The sequence below is a fragment of the Leucoraja erinacea genome, chromosome 1 (assembly GCF_028641065.1).
Source record: "Leucoraja erinacea ecotype New England chromosome 1, Leri_hhj_1, whole genome shotgun sequence".
Classification (NCBI taxonomy): domain Eukaryota; kingdom Metazoa; phylum Chordata; class Chondrichthyes; order Rajiformes; family Rajidae; genus Leucoraja; species Leucoraja erinaceus.
In genome coordinates, this window is record NC_073377.1 from 97,087,816 (window position 1) to 97,106,238 (window position 18,423).

The window sequence follows — 18,423 nt, forward strand, 5'->3', positions numbered from 1 at the left end:
AGCGAGCAAAGAAGAGGTTCAGCTCCTCTGCCAACGAGGCGTCACCAATCACTGTTTGTACACCAGCTGTTGTTCACGTATACACAGAGCCCTCCTCTTCTGCTCTTACCGGAGTCTCTTGTCCTGTCATGACGCTGTGCGGTGTAACCTGCTAGCTCGATAGCAGAGTCCGGAATGAATGAATGAAGCTAGGTCTCCGTGATCAACAGAATGCAGCTGTCCTTTACGGCGTTGTTAGCTGCAGTCTGTAGCCTCAGTTCATCCATCTATAACTATCATGTTATAGCAGAACTACCTGTATGTTTTAATCAATAAGGTACTTTGAAATACATTCACTGTCATCATAGAGGAATATTTATTGAAAAGGGGATAAAATGTAACAATCCCTTGAGATATTTTCTATCTGCTGGCCTTGAAAATAAAGTTTCCATGAGGCCAGGACTGCAATTACCGGGAAAACCACCATTTCTTTATATATGAATTTAATATGAACTTATTACAGAATTTTAAAAATCACACTCATCAAAGCAGGCATGGAAATTGCTATCAAAATATGCAGGGGACCGGGGGACAGGGGGGACATAATTTATTGGCGGCCCCGCGCGTATACATACGCACACACACGAGGCTTTGGAGGCTCAATCCAGCGTTAAATGCAGCTCAACTCTGCCTGCTCACCGGGTTAGCCTACAGCCTCTGTGATGACAGTGAATGTATTTCAAAGTACCTTATTGGTTAAAACATACAGGTAGTTCTGCTATAACATAATAGGTTAGCCTACAACCCTGCCTGGACTGATGGGACACCAGCGTTGCTTCTCCGCGCTGGCTGTAAACCTGGGCCATATTTCCCGCAAGTCCAGGCAGGGCTGTAGGTTAACCTGGCGGGACAGGCAGAGTTAAGGTGAGCTGGGTTTAGCGCAGCTTCTCTGCGCTGGCTGTGGGCCGGGGGGCACAGCTCCCGTCTAATTCCCGATGTCTCTGGCCACCCCGGGGGGACGGGGGGGCACTCGAGTGGGGTGAGCTGGGTTTAGTTCGCAATGCTTCTCGGGATCGCTGGCTGCGGATGGGCCAGGTCTGGGGCACAGGGCATTCCCGTCTTTTGGCCCGTCGTTCTCCTCCAATCTGGCCACTATCCTCGGGTCCCACCACCCACTACTTGCACCTCTGGGACCCCCCTGGCTCCCCGCTGAGATTCCCGCCCCCCATTGCCTGCTGACCGACGTCTGGACAATCGGCGCCCTTGATTAGCTATATATATATTTGTCTCGAGGAGCGGAGATTTACTGGTGATTTACTGGTAGAATTTTAAAAAATGGGGGGGGGGGGGGGGGGGGGGGGGGGGGGGGGGGCCTGGGGGGGTGGGGCCCCCCTGGCTCCCCTGAGATTTCCGCCCCTGCATTCATGAATGGACAATGGCAGATTACTACACACACCCTTTGAATGCAGAATCTGATTTACTGGTGATTTACTGGTAGAACATTGCTAGAGTAGAGTTCAAGGCACATTGGAAAGGACTGAGCTAACCTTCTGTATTTTAATTTTATGTTGATCTGAAATTTGCCTGCTGATTTGTTTAATTAAAGACGATTACGATGGGTGTCATTGTTATTCTCATTGCAACATTGGGGGTCAAAATCTATCCATGCATTCAGTTAAAGAATTTTGTTGTTCTTTTGCAGTGCTGCGATTCTTATATTTGTGAAAACCGAGAATAAAGAACCACCACAAGAAGAAACATCCCCCTTAATACAGGACAAAGAAATGGAAAAGGACAAGGAAATGGAAAAGGACAAGGAAATCGAAAAGGACAAGGAAGTGGTAGCCTTACAGGTTTGGGAAATAAATAGCAGCACGTTTTTTTCAGCATCTTAAATTAAAGTTCATAAAGTATTAAACCAAGAAACCATATTTTTTTTTAAACATTTCCAGTAAGATTGGATAATGTCTCACTGTCACAGTCCAGTTCATGGCCTTTTTTTAACAGGAAAGATTCCAATGCCCATCTCTCCATCCCCATCGGATGGTCGTGTGGGCCTGGGAGGAGAGGAGGTTATTCAGGGGGTGCTTTGCCCAACACCCTCCATCCCGTTCAACATTATTTTCCTAGACCAACTAAAGATTGTGCTGGCATATTGAAGGCGTTGCTGAACTCCATCCGCAATGTCTGCCTTTGCAAAGAGCTGACTCTGAAGACGGAAGCAGCTCACATTGTTCAAAGTCCTCCTATGACCTCTAATCATCAACAAGCAGTGTTGTGCAGCTAGGGTAGATTGATGACGACTTTTGACTTGGTGGTTTTGTAGGGGCGGAAAATCCGGGGGGACCAGAGGGAACACGTCCCCTTCATGTTTTGAGAGGTGGGGACATCCCCCCCAAGTTTTTGTAATCCGGATTTTAAAATCCGGTGAAATCTCTGCTTTCCACGAGACAGTGGGGGTGGGACTGATGATCGAGGGCGCCAATTGGAGGAGAGAGACGTGGGGCAATGGGGGCGGGACATGATTCAGCGCGATGATTGGAGGAGGGAGGAGTGGGGGGGGGGTGGGGTGAGACTGAGGATCGAGCACGGTGATTGGAGGAGGGAGACGTGGCACAGACCTGCGCTTCATCCGCAGCCAGGATCGATCCCGACTGGGTCTCCGGCGCTGTCCCGTCCCCACCCGAGTAGAGTCCTCCGGTATTGGATCTTTGGGCGGGGGTCAGACGGGCCAACACAGAGAAACAGCGCTAAACCCAGCTAACTCTGCCTGTCCCGCCAGGTGAGCTTACAACCCTTCCTGGGCTTGCGGAAAATATGGCCAGCGCGGAGAAGCAGCACTGGTATCCCGTCAGTCTAGACAGAGCTGTAGGTTAACCCGGTGAGACAGGCAGAGTTGAGCTGCATTTAGCGCTGGATTGAGCCTTTGAAACCTTGCGCGTGTGTGTGTGTGAGTGTGCGCATGCATGCGTTTCCACCAAAAAATGGAGTCCCCCGTCACGACCATGTTTTGATAGCAAGTTCCGCCTTTGATAGCAGGCCCCTCCTCTCAAATTTTTTTGTAAGTGAATCAACAATGGTTTGGACTTTGGTCTCTGAGCACATGTAAGCATGCTACAGCTTCAGTGTATGCCAACTATTTTATTTGGTTTAAGCACCCTCATTGTATTACTCCGTATTTTCCTGACATTCAAAACATCCGAAATCTTCCCAAATGGTTAAACCGGTGCTCTTACTTTACTTGCGCTGCTTAAGTTGCTTCTCCTAGGATTTGCCTTTAAATTAAATAGATTTGATGTCCTGAAAATACTTTTTCTCAGGCCCTCATTCCATTGGCATCCATTGTTTTCACACTGGCACCTCTTCTCAGCAGCCACCTTATTCCTAGAACTCCGTACAAGGCGACAGCTAGATAGAAACCTAAATACTACAGGTTCATGACTGAACTGTCTGCACAGCAGAAGATATTATAGTGACACAAGTAATAGAACCACTACCTCAGAGCTCCAATGCTCCAATTCAATCCTAACATCCGGTGCTGTCCATGTGGAGTTTGTGATTTCCCTTTCTCCACGTAGGCTTCCTCTGACCGTTCCAATTTCCTCCAACATTCCAAATATGTGTGGGTTGGTAGGCAAATTCTCCACATCAAATGGTTCTTACTCTGTAGATGAGTGATAAAATCTTGGCATGGGGGGTAGTTGATGGGAGTGTGTAGAGAATAAAATGTAGGATTTGCTCGAGTGCTTGATAATTGACGCAGACTCTAAGATCCTATTTTCATACTGTATGCAAACAGTATGTCACTGCTACCTTCTGAAATGACATGTAGAGAGATGCCATTGCACCTGACAGATGTACTTGTTGAAAGGAATCCCCTTTCGCACTTAGCTGCCATCTCTACAATGCTGGGGATATTTAAGAAGTGTTGAATGGAAATTGTACTTTTTCATACTCAGTAATTAAATAGTGGCATTGACCAAACTGGAGCATTTGACACATTAAAAGCTGGACGCACTATTGTCTTCAGTCCACCAAATGCATTAGTGAAAATGTTGTGATCTACCGGTTGCCTGGAATTCACAGCTGCATTGTTGCAGAACAATGATACATCTCACAACTAATCCTGTCATTTTGAATTTTAGTCCAAAACATAGAAGACTGATTTTGTTTAGTTTAATACGATAACGTACTTCCCTTCAGTATTCTCCAATTGCAGAGAAACATGAATTTTATCTGAAAATATTGTAAAGAGAATGGTAGGAAATCTTCAAGATTACCATTAGCTTTTTTTTAAACCAGTTTTCATCCTAATAGGCGACTGCGACAAAACAAGGAGACACTTGCTGGACTGATAAACTCAACCCCCCACAAAAGAAATTGGTGTAAGTAAACAAAGTCCACATTAAGAGCACTTTATAGTTCAGCCTAAAACAGTTATAAAACAATAATTCAAAGGCATTATTCTTTCATATAAATACTGACAGACAAATTAACTATCGTTGGACAGTCCCAGTGCAATGTCTAATGGATGTTGCCGTGCAGCATAAACTTGGGATAGGTTGACACAGATTTAATGGTTTAGTTCAGAAATCAACTAGGATACCAATAGTCAGACATTAACAACATTGCAGGATAGAGGGTGAACAGATTAGAGGCCCTTTTCGTAAGAAAACTCTAGTCTTTTGGTTACCTGAACTTATTATTGCTCTTCAAAAGTAGGACAATAGATGTCTCTTGTCTTATGGATGAGGGGGAGGTTTAAGTGTAAATGTAAGGTGGATGGGAAGAAAGTACTTGGAAGAGCAGATAGAAACACATTGATTTGTGTGTGCCTTAGAAGAGCGACAAAATTAAAGGGAAAGTAAATGTTGGAATGGATGAACTGGGTTTACAGTGTTTTACATATAAAGACACAACCTTGGTAGGTATCTACTCACCCCCGTACATTCCAGGCGCCATCTTTTCAGGTCAGAAAATACAATATTTATTAATGGAGGCAAATGAGAATCCTCTTGAATCATCGTATCATAAAATCATTGAATAATTACAGATGGCTATTTGCCCTATTTTGGGTGTGAAGGTCGATAAAGAGCTACCTAGCCTAATCCCACATTCCAGCAGGACATTCAGGAACATCTACTTTTCCCACAACCATAGGTTCTACACCACCCTAATTCTACCTCAATAATGGAACACTGCAGACCACCTTGCACCATCATGGACTTGTTTTCTAATTGTATATTTTTGTCCCAAGGTCCTTTTTATTGCAGTCTTTTTCTTTTCATTATCATGAAGAATTTATGCATCATTTTTGTATAATTTATACTATTGCATGTTGTCGGAGTCTATGTGCCTGTGATGCTGCTTTTGCAAGCAAGATTTACATTGTACCTGTACCTGATCGTCGTGCCTGTACAATATGACACGCAGAACATCTATTATCATTGAGGTCAGTCTTATTTTTCCGTGTTTTTAATAGACGATTAAAACTTCAGCACAGAAGATGGAATCTGAATCATTGCATCATTGGCAGGATTAATGTGACATTTTATGACTTTTTATTTTTAAATTCCCTTGTATATGCTATGATTCATTTGGCTTCAATATGATGGTGTGCTTTAACTGATCTTGCAGCATGAGAAAATTCTTGACCAAACAAAGACTCTTTGCTTACATAAATGCAAATCTCCAAATTTCAATTGGAACAAAATTATATAAATTCAATGAGATGAGAAAATGTGTTTTTGCTTAAAGGGTAAGGTCAGAATCTCAGACCTTATCCTTTAAGCAAAAACACATTTTTTCTCATGCTGCAAGATAAGTACCAAGAATAAATGAATCCACACCATCATATTGAAGCCAAATTAATTATAGAATATACAAGTCAATTAAAAATAAAATGTCGTAAAATGTTACATTAATCCTGCCAATGATGCAATGATTCAGATCTCCATCCTCTGTGCTGAAGTTTTGAACCTCCATTAAAAGCACGGAAAAATAAGACTGATCTCAATGATACCAGATGTTCTGCTATAAGATGTACTCCCATAATGCTGACTGACAAATTAACTATCGTTGGACAGTCCCAGTGCAATGTCTAATGGATGTTGTTGTGCAGCATAAACTTGGGTTAGGTTGACACAGATTTAATGGTTTCGTTCAGAAATCAACTAGGATACCAATAGTCAGACATTAACAACATTGCAGGATAGAGGGTGAACAGATTAGAGGCCCTTTTCATAAGAAAACTCTAGTCTTTTGGTTACCTGAACTTATTATTGCTCTTCGAAAGTAGGACAATAGATGTCTCTTGTCTTGTGGATGAGGGGGAGGTTTAAATGTAAATGTAAGGAGGATGGGAAGAAAGTACTTGGAAGAACAGATAGAAACACATTGATTTGTGTGTGCCTTAGAAGAGCGACAAAATTAAAGGGAAAGTAAATGTTGGAATGGATGAACTGGGTTTTCAGTGTTTTACATATAAAGACACAACCTTGGTGGGTATCTACTCACCCAATGACTAGTGGGGTACCGCAAGGCTCAGTGCTGGGACCCCAGCTATTTACAATATATATTAATGATCTGGACGAGGGAATTGAATGCAACATCTCCAAGTTTGCAGATGACACGAGGCTGGGGGGCAGTATTAGCTGTGAGGAGGATGCTAGGACGCTGCAAGGTGACTTGGATAGGTTGGGTTAGTGGGCAAATGTATGGCAGCTGCAGTATAATGTGGATAAATGTGAGGTTATCCACTTTGGTGGCAAAAACAGGAAAGTAGACTATTATCTGAATGGTGGCCGATTAGGAAAAGGAGAAATGCAACGAGACCTGGGTGTCATGGTACACCAGTCATTAAAAGTAGGCATGCAGGTGCAGTAGGCAGTGAAGAAAGCGAATGTTATGTTAGCATTCATAGCAAAAGGATTTGAGTATAGGAGCAGGGAGGTTCTACTGCAGTTGTACAGGGTCTTGGTGAGACCACACCTGGAGTATTGCGTACAGTTTTGGCCTCCTAATCTGAGGAAATACATTCTTGCCATAGAGGGAGTGCAGAGAAGGTTCACCAGACTGATTCCTGGGATGTCATAATAAAAATAAGACTGATCTCAATGATACCGGATGTTCTGCTATAAGATGTCCTCCCATAATGCTAATTGAATAATACACAGTTGATGAATTAGGGACAGTATCACTGTTACATAGGCATATAACGTAGTTTCCATCAGAAAATGTACTTCGGAACTCGTCAAGCAAAAAAAGAAGTTGCCTTGGGAAAATAACAATTGAGGGAGTAAAACCCAGTTTCTATGTAAACTACTTGAACAAATCAGATACCATTGTCTCTCAAGAGCAAAGTCTATTAGTTTACCGCATGTGCCCTTTGAAATTGGCAACTAATGACTTCTATTAACACATATGCAATGAAACTTTATTTAAAATAATGAAACATGCGGCTTTTATTGTTTTTAGCTTGTAGTAACAAAACTAAACTTATAGACGTTAAAAGGCCTTTATTTTTGGAAAATCTTGCTGAAAATCTCTAGCCCTGAACCCCTTCATGTGCCCATCATGATACACAGTTGTTTTCAGAACGAGATTTTATTCAACATGAGGTTTCTCAGGAACGTAACTATCACTATATAGCAGAATGTGAATGGCTCAATACCCACTGGACCCTGATATATATATGTATTCAAGATCATTCTGTTCCCCAGTAAGCAACAGATCGCTGAGACTTTATCCTATAATAGACACAAAAAGCTGGAGTAACACAGCGGGTCAGACAGCATCTCTGAGAAATGGAATAGGTGACTTTTCGGGTTAAGAACCTTCTTCAGACCTGAAACATCACCTATTCCTTTTCTGTGCCTATCTTTGGTTTAAACCAACATCTGCAGTTCTTTCCTACACACTTTATCCCATCAGCCAGGGCTGGATTGATCGAGTTCCAGGGAAGAATGGACTGAGTGACTGAAGAAAGGTCTAAAGAAGGGACCCGACCCAATACATCATCTATTCACGTTCTCCAGGATGCTGCCTGACCCACTGAGTTACTCCATCACTTTGTGTACTTATTTGTAAACCCACATCTGCAGTTCTTCATATCTCCAAAGTATTTATCTTCCTTATGATACAAGTTGTGGCAGAGTTTCTAATGCATTTTATAAAACGTGCTGCATAAATTGCCACGCCATGGAAAGTTAAGTTTATAGCTGTTATCCTTCTGACTTCGGGATGCCTGGAGAAGGAAATAGCTGAGGCCTCTTTCAATGAAAGTGCTGGCCAGTTCATAACATGGGGATAGTATTTCCCTCAGCCGAAGGTTGAAGAGCAGAACCACAGAGGGAGAGTTGAGCCCTCTGCTGAAGAGCCACCTGGAGCTGTATAGACTAAGCTGCTGGGAACAGTAGGTAGCCGTAGTAGCCAACTGCCGTCTGAATCTTAGTGTCACCTAATTTTGCAACATTTTGTCTGCTTTTGAGGATGCTCCATGCAGTAACACTGCAGGCAACCTTCTTTTGATTGCTTTGGTGACTGGCTACCAAACATGAAATTGTTTGGTAGCCAATACACTTTCAGGTGCTTTCCTTTTTATTGCTCGCTTGCCTTTTATTGCTGCCTGCCACACCGACCTTTGCCATAGAGTCATAGAGTTATGGAGTCTTTCAATGTGGAAATAGGCCCTTCAGAACAACGTGCTCCACATTCGCCAACATGTCCCATCTGCACTAGCCCCATCTGCCTGCGTTTGGTCCATATCCCTCTAAACCTGCCCTATCCATGTACCCGTCTAATTGTTATTTAAACATCACAATAGTACCTGCCACAACTACCTCTTCCAGATGCCCGTTCCATGCACCCACCACTCTTTGTGCGAGAAAGTTACCCCTCAGGTCCTTATTAAATCTTTCCCACCTTAAACCTATGCCCTCTGGCTCTCTTATTCCCCTATTCTGGGCAAGAGGCTCTGTGCCTCTACCTGGTCTATTCCTGTCATCATTTTGTACACTATTGTGCTAATCCATGTTGCTAATGCGTTCTAATGCAAACCTTTGAAAGGCTAGTTGTAGAGCTGAGTCTCCCCTTGAGATGATGTCCCACGGGATGCTGCTCCTGCCATGTTCTAGGTGCTGGCTGCAGCTGCTGCGTGATCAGTGAACCAACTGACGTTGGACCATAAATATCCCCAGAGATGGCACTCATTGCCCCCTTCCTCCTCCCCACCTCCACCCCCAAAGCTGCTTACCAAACTGACGATGAGCAAAGTATATGGAAGCCCAAGACCTGTGCTGTCCCCTCCTCAGTGTTTCTGTTGGTAACAGTACCCAGGCCAATGCCTTTGTGCCCTTGTGATTGCTGCACAGTGTTGCTGCTGGAGCCACCCTCTGCCCCAAAACATGTTGATCTTCCGAAAAACTTTTAGCCATTGACGCTGACCATTGACAGGGACATCAACACAAGCTCTGCTGTTCATCGTAGAGTGTCTGTGAATAGAAACATAGAAACATAGAAAATAGGTGCAGGAGTAGGCCATTCGGCCCTCGTGCCTGCACCCGCCATTCAATATGATCATGGCTGATCATCCAACTCAGTATCCCGTACCTGCCTTCTCTCCATACCCCCTGATCCCTTTAGCCACAAGGGCCACATCTAACTCCCTCTTAAATATAGCCAATGAACTGGCCTCAACTACCTTCTGTGGCAGAGAATTCCAGAGATTCGCTACTCTCTGTGTGAAAAATGTTTTCCTCATCTCGGTCCTAAAAGATTTCCCCCTTATCCTTAAACTGTGACCTCTTGTCCTGGACTTCCCCAACATCGGGAACAATCTTCCTGCATCTAACCTGTCCAACCCCTTAAGAATTTTGTAAGTTTCTATAAAATCCCCCCTCAATCTTCTAAATTCTAGCGAGTACAAACCGAGTCTATCCAGTCTTTCTTCATATGAAAATCCTGACATCCCAGGAATCAGTCTGGTGAATCTTCTCTGTACTCCCTCTTTGGCAAGAATGTCTTTCCTCAGATTAGGAGACCAAAACTGTATGCAATACTCCAGGTGTGGTCTCACCAAGACCCTGTGCAACTGCAGTAGAACCTCCCTGCTCCTATACTCAAATCCTTTTGCTATGAATGCTAACATACCATTCGCCTTCTTCACTGCCTGCTGCACCAGCATGCCTACTTTCAATGACTGGTGTACCATGACACCCAGGTCTCGTTGCATCTCCCCTTTTCCTAATCGGCCACCATTCAGATAATAGTCTACTTTCCTGTTTTTACCACCAAAGTGGATAACCTCACATTTAACCACATTATACTGCAGCTGCCATACATTTGCCCACTAACCCAACCTATCCAAGTCACCTTACAGCCTCCTAGCATCCTCCACACAGCTAACACTGCCCCCCAGCCTTGTGTCATCTTGGAGATGTTGGAGATGTTGCATTCAATTCCCTCATCCAGATCATTAATATATATTGTAAATAGCTGGGGTCCGTCCCATCACTGAGCCTTGGGGTACCCCACTAGTCACTGCCTGCCATTCTGAAAAGGACCCGTTTACCCCTATTCTTTGCTTCCTGTCTGCCAGCCAGTTCTCTATCCACATCAATACTGAACCCCCAATACTGTATGCTTTCAGTTTGCATAATAATCTCTTATTCACCACACAGCCTGAAGGGGACACTAGTTCCTTGACACAGGCGCTTACATGGAATGCCCCAGTTCTTCCTGCCTTTTCAATATGAGTTTGGTATATGTGGGAAAAAAGCCCATCAAACAGACAGTGGGCTCCTGTGTCAAGGAACTAGTGCCCCCTCCAGGCTGTGTGGTGAATCGATAGATGCCAGGGTACTGGGGAGGAGATGTATCTTTGAAAGAAACAGCCACCTCTGTAAACTGGCTCAAAATGCTGGATTAACTTAATTTAACTTAGTTCAGGCAGCATCTCTGGAGAAGGTGTATATGTGATATTTCAGGTGAGGACCCTTCTCACATCCATGATCTCCAGGGATGCTGCCTGACCTGCTGAATTACTTCAGAGTTTTTGTCTTCTTTTGTAAACCACAACAAAAAAGCTTTTCACTGTACCTCGGTACATGTGACAATAAATTAAACTAAACTAAACTTAAACTAAACTAAACTAAACTAAACTAAACTAAACTAAACTAAACTAAACTGAACAAAACTAAATTGTAAGCAGCCTGGCCATGAATAAGTGGGTGACGGGCCTGGGTCCTGTGGAACGTGTAGCTCTTCTCGTAGCTTAGTTTGTCTGCCTCTATGTTTCTCCCAGCCTGTATCCCCCTGCAGCTCAGTGGGTCAACAGATTCAATGTAAACTCAACAGTTTGGTTTGCTTTCAGATCCCTGTCTAATTTGTTGTTTATAATCTATTCCACAGAGGCTGCAGTCTTGCAATGTATGCAGGCTTATTGTACGGCTCCAGTTTTGTGCCAGTCCTCTACATTAAAAACCACGCAGAAAAAAATGAAACCAAGTTTTTCGGAGCTAGTCAGTTTGGTAAGAAATTTAGTTTCTTCAAGCATCCTTAAAAGTCACCAGTAACTCTGTTTATTCCTTTTTATCACAAGAGACACAATCTTATCGGCTTACATGGAGATTAATACCAAACACTGAAACTTCTTCAAATGTTTGCAGACTTGAACTATTGAAAACACTAAGGCTAGTCATGAATGTTCTGCCAATAAAAACGTGTAGAGATAGACTTGGAATTTATTGGCACACTTACCTTTACAAATGTCATATTCTCTGCCGGTTTTCTATTTCTGTTATATTATTCCTTGGACCTTGGACCTTTGACCTGTTTTGAATCCTTTATCCATATATTCCATGCACATAGATGAGCAAATCCAAGTTGAACACTACGTAGAATGTCTATCAATACTATGGTCTTCTAACTATGTGGAACATGGACCACTCCACAAACTGTACTGTGGCTACAGTGCATATGTATTTACAGGTGAAGTAAATACCAAGATCATCAATATATTATTCAGAGCAATGATAAAATGCACACTTTCAATTTACCTAAATCACGGAAATCGCAAACTGTGGAGAAAAAGTTTTAGATACTTTGAATCTATTGATAAAAAAGAACTAGGTTTGAATTGATACCTGTCCCCTTTCACTGGGTTTCAAAAAGGAATGTGATACAGGGATAGATCTCCGTCTGTCTAAGTTGAGGGTGCAGCACTTGTTTAGAAGGGAAATGGAGAGATAGAGAGATCTACTGTGGTCCTGGTGTAATTCCCTTCTTTATTGATTGTGAGTGAAACATTGAAACATAGAAATAGAAAAACAGGTGTAGGAGTAGGCCACTCGGCCCTTCGAGCCAGCACCGCCATTCCTTGGGGCGCTGCACTGGCAGCAGCCTCTGCCTACATCCTGTCTGTTATTTCTGTCTTTTTAAATTATTTTTAGTTAGTCTAAAGTCTGTTTAGGGGGAAACTTTACCTTTTCTATGTGGGGAAGGGGGGGCAGGGTAAGGGGGAAACCGTCTCCCAGTCTCTTCCTGGCGGGGACGCGACTATTTCTCCGAGTCGCGTCCTCGTCCCCCACCTCGCGGCCTACCAGCTGGACCGGAGCGGCCTTTCCTGCCGGGGACCGGGAACCGGACCAGGGCTGCTACAGCGGCGGCGCAGCGCTGGAGTCACCGCGGAGCGGGCGATGCCTACCTGGGTCGCCGTTGGAGCTCCGGAGCGTTGGGCCGTTGCTCCAACATCGTGGAGCTCTGGTGCGGAGAGCTTCCAACGCGGGCAGCGCTGAACGGCATCGTGGAGTCCTGGGGCGCCTTGCAGAGGGTCTACAGCGGCAGTATCCACCCGGCGCGGCCTGCGGACTTTGCAAGCCGCCGACTCCGGTAGGAGGGGGCCGACTCTGTGTCCACGCCACTGAGGACGTCCCGCAGTCCCGACGTCGGACTTTTAACACCCCGGCGTGCGGTCCTGAGCATCGGGCCGCCCGTAGCTGCAACTGCGGAGGGCACGGGGAGGCCCTGACCACGGGGAACAGTGGAGGAAGAAGACTGACTTTGGTGCCTTCCCACACAGTGGGAAACTTTGATTCTGCTGTGTGGGGATGTTTTATGTCAAACCCTATAGTGTGTTGTGACCTGTTGATTTTTATTGTATGGCTGTATGGAAATTCATTTCACTGTGCCATCAGGCACACGTGACAATTAAATCTATCTTGAATCTTGAATCTAATATGATCATGGCTGATCATCTAAAATCAGTACCCCATTCCTGCTTTTCCCCCCATATCCCTTGATTACTTTCCTTTAGGATGAGAAGGATTTGGATGAGAAGGATTTGCTGTGAGAGTGTAATACGCTTGTTGCCCATTTGTGTTCAGTGAAGGTAACAATCTTTATCCAAATTTAAAAGGAGAAAAAGTATTTAATAATTTCCATTTATTGATTATCATCAGCAAAGGTACATGTAATAGGAGGTCAGAACTTTCTAGCCATAACGATTCAATCTACTGAATGTTAAAACTGGAACAATTATTATCATAATTGATATCATTAATATCATCAATTATTATCATCTGATGGCATAAAATAAAAACATTGGAAAGACTATTGGAATGATCAGCTTTGTTCTGGTCTTTGCACATTCCCATCATTTGACGGAAATGGTTAAGAGCGTTAATAGAAGATATTCCCCAGTGAAGTTAGCAGTGGTCTGAGATGAATGGGGTTAGCTGTCGAGGAGCAAATTCAAAATGAGAGCAAGATTTGGTTACGGCTAAAGCTGCCCATACAGTAGATAGGACTTTTCGGTGAACTTTGTAACCTTATTGGTAACACTTGTGTACTGCCTAGGTGAAGTCTGCGATATGATTTTACCACGTTGTATGCAAATCAAAGCATTTCACTGCACCTAGATACATGTGACAATAAAGTATAATTGAATCATTGAAGCTCCCTATGTGTTGGATTATGGTTGGATTAAGGCAGAATATCCTCTCCATGAAGATGGAGGAAATGAGTGGAAGAGAACTGTACGATAAAACCCAGCAGGTTTTTCTTGGTTCTTGGTTTCTTGGTCCTCCAAAATATTCCAAATGGGATTTAAACTGGAGGTGGTGAAGGGAGGGCTTAAGCCAGAAAGGGTTATTGGGAAGAAAGAGCTACTTTAAATTTAGTTGCATCTGGTTGGGTAACTATAGTTGGGTGGAGATTATTCCATGATTTAATTGTGCGGGGGAAGAACAAATTGCTGTATACATCTGTCTTTGTAGCTGGGATCAAAAATTGGATCGAATGCCCTCGTCTGCTCCTAATTGGTTTGGGTCTTGTAGCAGGCATTGTAGCAGGGTTTGGTGTAGGTCTTGTAGCAGGCATTCTCTCCATTTGTTGGATCATCAACATTGTCCCCAAGTATCAATGTTCCCATCAGAGTAGGTAGGACTCCACCATCAACTTTCTCTGTTCACTTCACTAAACAAACCTAATTCATTCAGGCACCAAGTTATCAGTGAAGATGCGGCTGTAAATAATACCAATAAAATATAACTGCACATTTAAAAGAAACTGCCTCTAATTTTAACCAAATACATCTGTGGTGTAAAGGAAAATATAATTCACCTCTCAGCTTTATGTAATTGGTCATTGAAATGTGAATCTTATTTTCCATGCTATATTTACTATTTTAGTTTTTATTTTGGGAATCAGATCGGGGATCAGATTTCCAAAACTTGTACTAATTTACTTTGGTATTATTTCAAATTGCTTTGTTTTATGATCAATAATTGCTTCATTGCTTTGTTAAAATGCTTAACAGAGAAATATCACAGGAATATATTATGTGCCCTCCCATAGATTTGATAATTACAATGTCACGCTTAAAAGTTCTATTGTTCAATCCTAGTTCTTTTTAATCAATCGATTTGAAATATTCAGATTCCGATATGTTATCTCCCCAATTGTTAAATATATCTATCCAGATTAGATACCAAAATAGCAGATTGTATCCTGCATGTTACATCAATTGCAACATATGTTGGGAAGCATGAAATGAAAACATCACTCATAGAGCTGTTTAAATCTACAGAATGGATAACAATCCCAACAGTAATGGGACTGGAATGTGAATGAGCTTAGATATTTAGGTTGTTTCCCAAGACATGTCTTTCCGACAGAGAAGCAAATAAAAATAGATAAAAAAGGAGACGTGTTTTTAATGCCTCATAGGTACAAACTTTCTGAACCCATCTGATAGGGAAAATATACAGGAATGATAAAAACGTAGGGCGAAGGCTGAAATTGCAAGATCCACAACACGACGCATGTAGAAAACATGGAAATAAAAGGGCAACATGCCAAAGTTGGACACAATATTTTCTTTAAGGCTGACATTTGTCACTATTGTCATGGGAGATCAAAACTATATCTTCTTAATTATAAGAAGCTACAATTTAGATCAGTTTTATGTCCACATACATAAGCTCCAGTCTTTTATGAAGCCATTTCATAGAAACATAGAAACATAGATTTCCTGATATATTACTCCTCCACTATACAATTAAGCACATACACCAATGATTTTTTTTAACTGCAATCTTTAGATAAACTTGCTCTGCTTTTTCTCTGGATAAGATGGTCTCTTAGAGTTTGCATCATGATTTCTGTAGTGAACAACACTTTAGGTCCCCTACACTCAGTGCTTTACTATTGCTGCCTTGCTGAATTATATATGATTGGATAGCCCTAGAAATGAAACTTTTTGTATTGTGTCAAAAGTCTATAAATGTATGCTCCAAATCTCTCAGATACAGGTGTAAGGGATATATTTAAATTAGATCAAATCTCTATTGCCCTTTAGGGTTTAAAAAAAAAAGTTTGTTTATTATACAAACCTAACTGCCCAATAAGGCTTAGTGTCTCTTTTACAAATCAGTAATGTGACTCATTCTAAGATCAGCAAAATAACATCTACCACTACACCCCCAAAATATGCATCTTTTTACAGCCTGGCGGGAAACCGAAGGGGAACCCAAACCAATGAGCCTTTCCTAGGGTCCTGGGTTTGCTGAGCTTAGGTACTATTTAACCTGGTTCATGCTTTCTGCGCAGTGGACATCCATTGATGTTGCACCCTCACACGACTGGCTGGTGGAATTTCTAACATTACCCTCAACTTTCACCTATTGTGGCTATTATAAATCACGATCTCGGCTTATTGTTTTCTTGGAATTAATTCAAAGAGCACTAATTGTTAAATTGTCTAAAATTCTTACATGGCCTAATTTTGAGAGATCTCAAAGCAGGGGAGAACAGATTGATCTGTGGTGTGGAGAGTCAGTTACAAAGCGTTGCATATTTTGCCAATGTAACAGTGTAATTGCATGTAATTTTCTAGACACACTCCTAATACTGCCTTCTCTTCTGTTTTAGACATGGATTATGTTTTTGCGTACTGCAGTGGGATTATTCTGACCAGTACAGTTTATTTTCTCATATATTGTGGAGTGAAGAAAAACAAACCATGTGTTTATTCAACAGCAGTATTACCCGGTAAGGTGAAGTGATTCGTTTTCACACTCTCCCAAATGCAATGACCCTATATAAGCAATACATTCAACAAAATGATTTCCATCAGTGATTCCAAAGATTCAATCACACTAGATCTTGGTTCAGCCAACGTTAGCTCTCAGCCACCAAACTGTAGACACCAAACTATTGTTTGGGTTTCTGCATCAGGGATGTTGGTTTAATGTTTCTGACCTTACTTACTATGGAGAAGCTGGATCGGAAGGCACCGATCTGCAGGCTCCAAGCGATGCTCGATGCAGGTTGGAGATGAATAAGGAATATTCGTTGGTGAACTGTAACTAATGACCTACCACAATATCTGAGGTGGAGCTTCAGCTATTTGCAATCTATATTAATGACTTAGATGAGCAAAGCAAAAGCAATTTACTGATTCTGAAAAGATAATCAAGGTGTATGATAGACACAGTGCCTGTAATGTGATCGGCAAGTAAGGGGGCATAAAGATGCCCTAGAAGTATGATATGGAGAAATGTAATGTTATCTACTCTGGCTGGAAGACTATATGTTTACTTGGTTGAAATGATTAAATTTTGGCTTTCAGAGAGATCTAGATGTTCCCATACTGAATCATGGTAAATTAGCATGGCAGTACATCAAGTACTGTTGCAGGGGTGATGGAGCACCAGAGTAAGGAAGTCCAGCAACCTCTGTACAAGACATTGGGGAGAGGACACCTGGAACATTACCTGCATCACAGGCCTTAAAGGATAATATCACTAAATAAAGTGATATTTAAGACATATTTAAAGCTGAGATTGGTATAATTTTGGACCAGAGGAATCAAAGTGGATGAGCTTGGGCAGATAAATTAGTTATTCTTCATGTAAGTGATGTGGGCATTAGTTGTGCAGGTGAGCTGTGGCGAGAGGGCACTCGGTCTGGTCTGAGCACAGTTTCACCTAGTTTATGTTCTCTTGATATCAACCAAATGATGGTTAAGAACCATATGAAAAATTAGTAAATCCACTCTCCATAGGAATACAGGTCACACTCACATGATCATTTATCTGCCTTTGGATGACATATATATATCATTTTAAGGAAAGTGTTTTGGGATTGAGTTGCATTTTGTGTACATGATAAAGTGCTTCATGAAGGAGAGTGGTTCGTGGAGAAGGGGGAATGGATCAGGAAGTCACAGAGGGAACAAACTCTTCGGAATGCTGAAATGGGAGGAGAGGGGAAGATCTGCCTTGTGGTAGGATCCATTTGAAGGTGGAGGAAATCACGGAGGATGATCTATTGCTTGTGGAAGCTGGCGGTGGGAGGTCAAGACTATGGGAACCGTATTCTTGCCCTGCCGAGGAGCAGAATGAGTGAAGAACAACATTCTCTTCTCAATCCTAGAACCAGTCTGGACTGAAAGGAAGTAATTGAGACAAATGATGTCAATAGTGTGGCACAATGATGTTTATTTGAGAATGTCTGCTTGGCAGAATGCTTAATATTTAGTGAAAATAAAGTAGATTACGGATTTGTTTCTAGGTTTTTCTCTCTGACTCAGTCTTTCTACAGAATAAATGAAGGCATAGCAAAGATCTGACATCCTGCTCGCATGACAAAGATGCTTGTCAGAGCGTAATTAGGTTGCATTCATGTGGAACTATTTGTTGGCCTGCATAGATATACTTCTGAAATAAATAATGTGAATCTCTCTCAGGAATCTCCAGCACTTTTGTTCTTGCGAGTGTAAATAAAGCCGACGCAAAACCTTTAACCAGCTTTTCAATACATGACACAGTGGATCGTGATACTGAAGAGTCAAGAGAGTTTATTGTCATGTGTCCCTGACAGGACAATGAAATTCTTGCTTTGCTTCAGCACAACAGAACATAGTAGGGCATTAACTACAAAGAT

General features: G+C 42.4%; 1 protein-coding gene across 2 annotated transcripts in view; it reads left to right on the plus strand.

The window, feature by feature from the left end:
* The window catches only part of LOC129699861 (transmembrane protein 144-like), a 124,629-nt gene that overhangs the window by 74,346 nt on the left and 31,860 nt on the right, over positions 1-18,423 (plus strand). For both annotated transcript variants that reach the window (XM_055640000.1, XM_055640007.1), the window contains 4 exons: positions 1,682-1,832; positions 4,297-4,364; positions 11,389-11,507; positions 16,408-16,527. In XM_055640000.1, coding sequence (XP_055495975.1) covers positions 1,682-1,832; positions 4,297-4,364; positions 11,389-11,507; positions 16,408-16,527 — 458 coding nt within the window. The remainder of the gene's footprint in view (positions 1-1,681; positions 1,833-4,296; positions 4,365-11,388; positions 11,508-16,407; positions 16,528-18,423) is intronic.